Here is a 6,925-nt window from a genome sequence, read left to right as displayed (position 1 = left end):
TCTCTCTCTCTCTCTCTCTCTCTCTCTCTCTCTCTCTCTCTCTCTCTCTCTCTCTCTCTCTCTCTCCAAAGAAGAAATGCATATTTCATTATCTAAGGTGTGCATTTCCAGCTGATAATGAACGATTCGGTGTGACAAGCCGTAAGAGGAAGGATGCAATATCTTGATAAAAAGCTAAAAATGTTACCCCCCCGAAAAAATTAATTTTTAAAAAAAGCTGTATTGCATTTTTTCGTCTTGACAGACGCCCCTAAAGCAGCGTGCATGATCCAGTTTTGCCATGGCGAAAGTTATAGACGAATTAGATTGACCAAGTATTATTTCTCTTCCTTCAGAATTTTGACTTCATGTGGTATACTCCAAGAGAGAGGCCTAGTCAGTATGTTAAGAATTAAGAAAGGTGTTAGGATTGTCTTAATATTTTACAAGTGAGATAGAGATAGAGAATTTTTTAAATGTTTATCTTATTTTATTTTTTTGCCTAAGTGGCGACCTAATGGCCTACTGTTCTATGATTTTTTAACCACCTAGTCTTTAAACTCTTTAACGTGCCAAAGGTACACAAGGGCCCGCCGAAATTTTTCGTCCTTTTCCGAAAATAATAAGTGCTTAATCTTACCTAAATCACCATCAGAAACGTGTAGAAAAAAGGGTATTGTGTGCAAAAGTGATTCTGAAGGCCTTTGGTCCACACATAAACACCGCAGTTAAGCAAACTTCTCATTTTGACTAGTTTCCCTGGGCTAAGTTTTCTGTCTGTAGTGTAGAAGTACTTAAACCACAACATTGTTTATCTATGTTGCAGACTGAAACGTCCAAAGAGATTTCGTATGAGACTTACGTATCGTGCGTCCGCGTTTGTCAACATTTGAGCGTCGGCGAGAGCAGCGAAAGCGAAGCCATCGGGAACACCAGCAAGACCACCCTCCAAACGCCCAGCATCCAGTCTCTGAATCTGCTGAACGCCACGCAATCCCAGTCACGCTCCACGTACAACGAGGGCCCAGACAACGAGCGCGACAGCGAGAGCTACCTGGAGGAGGACGGCGACGGCTGCACCAGCAGCAGCTTCATCAGCTGCAGCACCTGCGACCGCTCCAACTTCAGGAACGCCTACACCAGCTCAGACGCCAGCCTCAGGGTTAACTCCATGCCCAACACCAGCTTCCAAGGCCTGCCGGACTCCGTGGTCGTGTCCAAGAACGTGACCCGTGACGCGTTGCACCCTGCGGGGAAGATCCCCGTGCTGCTCAAGCCTCTAAACGAGGGCGGTTGTGGAGAAGGGGAGATTGTCTCGGGTGTGGAGAAGAACGATAACGAAGAGGTTCAGTCTATTGAGAAAGATCTCTCGGTGGATAAAGAGGTCGGAGGGTTGTTTATGATGGAGAACGCGGAAGGCTTTATGGGCGTAATGAGGGGGTCTTCTTTTTCGACCGGTGACTCGTCCCCAGCCGTGCTGACGGCCAAAAACAGAGGTGGACACGCCAGGCTGACTTCTGACTCGAGTTGTGCATCCAGAGTAGAAGAGATTAGGGCATGTTTTGAACATCGCGTGGCAGACTTGTCGGGGGAGAAGGGTGCTTTCACTGACAGCGTTGGCGGCCACGACAGTTTTGGCACCGAGACGACCAACGCACTGTCTGGTGAGGTGAGCTTCCAGAGTCCCTACAGTACTGACCTCTGGGGGGCCGAAACGACAGTGACCAGCCACGACACCGACGCCAAAAAGGACAGTGTCACAGAGAACGGTTCGGTGCCAGACTCAGAGTCCAAATCACCCTTCTTTGACCTGCACAGCTTTGACCTTGGCTCTGTGATGACCTCTGACCTTTCCAGTATCATGATCTCTGCCCAGGAGACCAGCCATAGTGTCGTCTGCGAAGGAAAGAACGACAGCCGAGGAGGAATACAAGGGTTGATCTCAGTCGAGGACGAAGCTCTTGAGAGCAGTACCCAAGTCAGAAAGACGGTCAGCTCTTCTACAGAAGGCTCATTAGACTACCATACAGCTTCAATAGAATTTGAGGAGTTGAACGAGTTGAAGGATGGTAAAGGGGAATTGAAGCCGAGCACTATGACGTCTCCTGATCGTTTAAATAAAAGGCAAAGAACTGAGGGGGCGGAGAGTAGTTCCCTAGTAGCAAAGAATGGAACTGTTTGGAAAGTGAGCCCTTCGCAGAAGTATCCGGCCCCTCCACCGGACTGGGAAGTGGAAGAAATCACCAAGGAAGATATGACGAAACCGAACAGCTTCGTGAAGGAGGCGACACAAATTAGTGTGTCCAGCAAACTACCTCCCCGGCCCAAGTCCAGCCCCTTGTTCCCCTCCCTCGCAGATCTCGAAGCTCGGATCCCCCCAAAACCAGGATGCCCCTCAAAGTGGAAACAGCGGTTGGTCAAGGACTTCATGGGGGACGAGTGGATGTCGGGACTGTCCAGCTCTATGATGGCCGGCTCAGGGGCATCGTCTCCCTCGGAGCTGCACAGACTGAAGGAGTGCCACAAGGAGCTCCTGCGCTGTATGCAACTGTCCAACTCTCAGGAGACCTTCTACAAGCTGCGGCGCGAGATCAGCGAGCAGTCCTTCAAGGAGCTCCTCACCATCTCGCTCTTCAACGAAGTCTCCGAAGTAAGCGCAGGCCAGTCAGCGGTGGACACCAGGTCAAGTGAAGTGTCCGGGCAATGCGAGTCCAGAGAAGAGCTCTCGTCGGTAGACAGGTCATTCTGGGACAGGGAAAGCTTTCTGGGATCCGACTCTACCAATACCAGCTCAATCATGTTTATGGACTCATACACAGGGTCGTCGTCACGACAAAGCCAGGATGAGTCTGATTTGACCCCCACGCCATCTCCCATAATCGGCTATGCTGGGCCAAGGGACGCTGTACAGCGAGCTGATGGTAAAAAGAGTAGACAGCAATCGGCGCCGTCAAACGATCAGAGAGCCTCTGATATCATTAAGATCATGAAGGAAATATTAGCTAACAGAAAACAAGACAGCAGCCCAACAGTCCAGCAGGAGCAACCCGACAACGATGGAAAACAGGAAGGCGAGAACCTCGTAGCTAATAGAAAACCTGAAGACACCGTGGGGCAGGAACGCATGTCCCCGGAAAAGACAAAGAACGACAAGAAAGACAAGAAAGAGGACCTGGAGGCCAGTGGCGATCGTTCCCCTCGTCGGCAGAACACAGAGGCTCCCTCCTCCCCCACTCCGAGCCACGAGAACATGTACCCAGCGTACGTCGAAGACACAGGACACTCCGCAGTCAACACCGACCGCGCCCCCTCCTCCTTCTCCCAGCGCTTCCTCCAGGAGCGAGCGGCCGGCTTCAGGAGGCCCCAGTCCCAGCCCATGGCGGATCGGGAACGACTTAACAGACTGGGGTTCCAGGTGATCAACTCCCGCCAGGGGCACGCCAGCCACAACACGCCCATCTTCGCGGGACAGGGGGAAGAGCCTTCAACGCAGCATACACGAAGATTCCAGGTAACTTGCTTCTTTACACATTTCAGTCACACCGAAATTTCGGTCCATGCTGTTCTGTTCATCATCATCATCATCATCATCATCATCATCATCATCATCATCATCATCATCATTATCGTGGGTTGCTTCTTCGTTCCTATCAAATATATATCGTCCTCACCTCCCCAACTTCTTTTTTATGTTTGTTACTCCCTTGTAACACCTCTAATCTTCAGGACTTATATGACCGTATTGAGTTACAAGTGCCGTAAAACTCTTACAAAAATCATCATCATCATCATCATCATCATCATCATCATCATCATCATCATCATCATCATCATCATCATCATCATCATCAAGTATAATTCATTCCAGTGTGCACCAACAACCTATGAACTCTTTTTATAGTATAGCCTCCTCGGTGCTGATGTGCTTTTGATTTTAGGGCCTTGTCTTCAATTGTGTCTCACCCCTCCAAATTTTTTTCTGTTTTAAAAATTTAAAAAATCAGTGTCCCAGCACGCCACTATCTCGAGCGAGTCCTGTCCAGAAGATCGACTGTTCCCGGCCCAGAGGGATGAGCGCTGACTCTAAGCACACGGATCGGAGACCCAAACGGTTGATAGAGGCCAGCCTATCTGACTTGAGCTCCTTCGGCAGAGAACAGGGGCCACAACCACAACCACAACCACAACCACAACCACAACAACAGCAGCAGCAGCAGCAGCATTATCATGAACAGCGTCAACAGCAGCACCGGCTGCAACAGCAGCGGCAGAAGCAGCCGGCAGTCGGTGCATACGGTAGTGTGGCTGTGGGTGTCAGGGATGAGGCAGCGACTGGAATGGGAGATGACTCCAAAACCGGAGGTAAAGAATTAAGACTAGAGAGTGCTGTGTTCATTCGACAACTTTACTGGGGGTTTTTGCTGGGTTTTTTCTGTGTTTTAAAAAAAATATTATTATTAGTTTTGGCTACCTCAGAATTGCAAAGTTCAATTTGCTCAGTACCTAGTTTTGACAAATTTAACGTCAAAGATATTGAGTTTCTGATCATGTCAAGTTTTTACGAATGCAATTCTTTGAATAGTATTATCTTGATAACGGCTCCGAATAATTGTACGATTTTGATAGAGCAGATTATAGAACATTAAAATTTCTGACCTCAAGGTCTTAGTAACTCAAACGTCCAAAAAATGTAATGTCAGTTGAAACTGTATTTCTGAGGTAGCGTTTTAGTAAGAGTTTTACGGCACGTGCAACACAATTAAGTCATATACGAGCGAATATTTTAGGTGTTTCAAGAGGGATAGATCTACGTACTAAAAAAAGAGGAGAAATGAGGACGACAGAAATCTTGTGGGAAAGAAGAAGCAAACCACACCAGAGTACCGCCAACCACACACGACTCTCCTACTGTTCAACTTTTATGATTGTTTCGCTATTCGCAGTTAAGCTATTCGACGTTTTACAGAGCCTATCAAAAGCCGTGGTCAAGTGGTTAGGCTCTCGACCTGTCAACTGTAAAGTCGTGGGTTCGAATTCCATCAGTGACCAGACGTTTTGTCCTTGGAAAAGGCACTTCACACAAACTTTCCTCGAATTACATTCATCCAGATGGGATTGGGTAGCCGGCTATAAATGAATAGTGGAAGATCTTGCCAGTGCCTTAATGTTTGATCACGTGTAACCCGCAGTTTGCACTGTATGCTTCCACGGAAGCTGAGAATGTTTCTGGGAGTTCTAGTTCTAGGGTCTGCGGGTGTAAACTTAATTAATAAAAGTTGTAAAGCGCATAAAGCATGCTGTCGAGCGTTAGTATAGTGCTAGACCTATATTATTATTATTATTATTATTATTATTATTATTATTATTATTATTATTATTATTATTATTATTATTATTATTATAATAATTATTATTATTATTATTATTATCATTATTATCGTTATTATTGTTATTATTGTTATTATTATTATATTTTTTTAAATTATTATTATTATTGTTATTATTATCATTATATTATCATTATTATTATTATTTTTGTTATTATTATTATTGTTGTTATTATTATTATTAGGTTATTATTATCAGTATCATCATAATCATCATAATCATCATCATCATCATCATCATCATCATCATCATCATCATCATCATCATCATCATCATCATCATCATCATCATCATCATCACCACCACCACTAATAATCTCATAAGTTGTTTTTAATCTTACAAGTTCAGGGCCTGTGCTATAAATCGGGAATTAGCGCTATGAATCAATTAATTAGTCTTAAGTAATTATTGTATAAGTTCAAAGACTCTCTCAATACTGCTAAGCTGTTAAAGAGACCCGACCTCCGCATTTACCATCCATCTCCGATAGAGCTTAGCCAAATGGGTGGTAAGCCTTAAACACGTAACAAAAAAAACAAAAACAATCCAAGTTCAGAACGCTCCCTTTGAAATAACTCGAAGTAGGATAATGCGCTTTCTTGTCCGGCATGATACCAACTGAGTGAACCATGCGCCCCGCTGTTAATATTATTGTAATTATATCGCTGGAGGCGTAGAACATTTGCTTCAGTTTACGTTCGATTTTAACGGCACGTGCAAAACAAATAGGTCATATAGGTACCGAAGATTAAAGGCGTTGCTTGAGAGTAACATACAAAGAAAAGAAGGAGGACAGATAAAAACAAAACAGCCTTGAAAGGATAGAATGAGCAAACTGCACTAGAGCGCTCACCAACCACCCGTCGACAGATGTTTGATGAGGAAGAAAGACGAAACGGGTTACAAAAACACAATACTTATGTAATACGGTACATTTTTCCTCGTCCCATAATTTCTTTCTCCAGTCAAGGATAATGTGACCCCTGAAGGTCATCAACAGACCACGGATGCATCCACATCCGGAACTCAGGGAGATTTTCAGCGCTACTCCTCGCCACTTGTCAAGCTATTCAGAGACCAGGACGACTATCTGCAGGTGACACGTCAACACGCTCTTTCAGATCTTTTATTCTCTTTGTTTAGTTTGTTTGCTATGTGTTTGTTTGTTTTTCTTTTTTTTGTTTTATAAACTCTTAACGTATGGATGGTTATTCCTCCTTTGTACGAATCAAGTTTTGTTATCCAATTGTTCATCATCACAAACTTCCCAACAACTGGAAGGGGTGGGTTTTGTCTTTCTGCTAGGATGTTATCTCCTTCTCACCCGGGTGGGCTTGACAACCAGGGTCGAAGCCCGCCATCTAAATTACCTAAATTGTATCGATGGGGTGTAAAACACGTACGTAACACTGAAAAATAATGTACAGGCTATTATGCTTTAATTCTTCTTTCTTTTACCTTGGAAGCGGAAGGAAGTTCAGGAGAGATTTGAGACAAAATCCCCCCTCCCCCTTCCCACCTCAAACTCAACCTTCGCTATTCCATCATACACCCCCCC

At 45.0% G+C, this 6,925-nt stretch overlaps 1 protein-coding gene across 1 annotated transcript in view; it reads left to right on the top strand.

Annotated features, from left to right (window-relative positions):
* Positions 1-6,925, top strand: part of LOC101859873 — a gene marked incomplete in the record, with an annotated part of 22,666 nt that overhangs the window by 14,455 nt on the left and 1,286 nt on the right. Inside the window, 3 exon segments of the mRNA XM_005102543.3 lie at positions 806-3,490; positions 3,984-4,341; positions 6,333-6,463. Coding sequence (XP_005102600.2) covers positions 806-3,490; positions 3,984-4,341; positions 6,333-6,463 — 3,174 coding nt within the window.

The sequence above is a fragment of the Aplysia californica genome, unplaced genomic scaffold (assembly GCF_000002075.1).
Source record: "Aplysia californica isolate F4 #8 unplaced genomic scaffold, AplCal3.0 scaffold00329, whole genome shotgun sequence".
Classification (NCBI taxonomy): domain Eukaryota; kingdom Metazoa; phylum Mollusca; class Gastropoda; order Aplysiida; family Aplysiidae; genus Aplysia; species Aplysia californica.
Note: the sequence above shows the minus strand (reverse complement) of the source record. Positions and strands in the feature narration are given on the sequence as shown.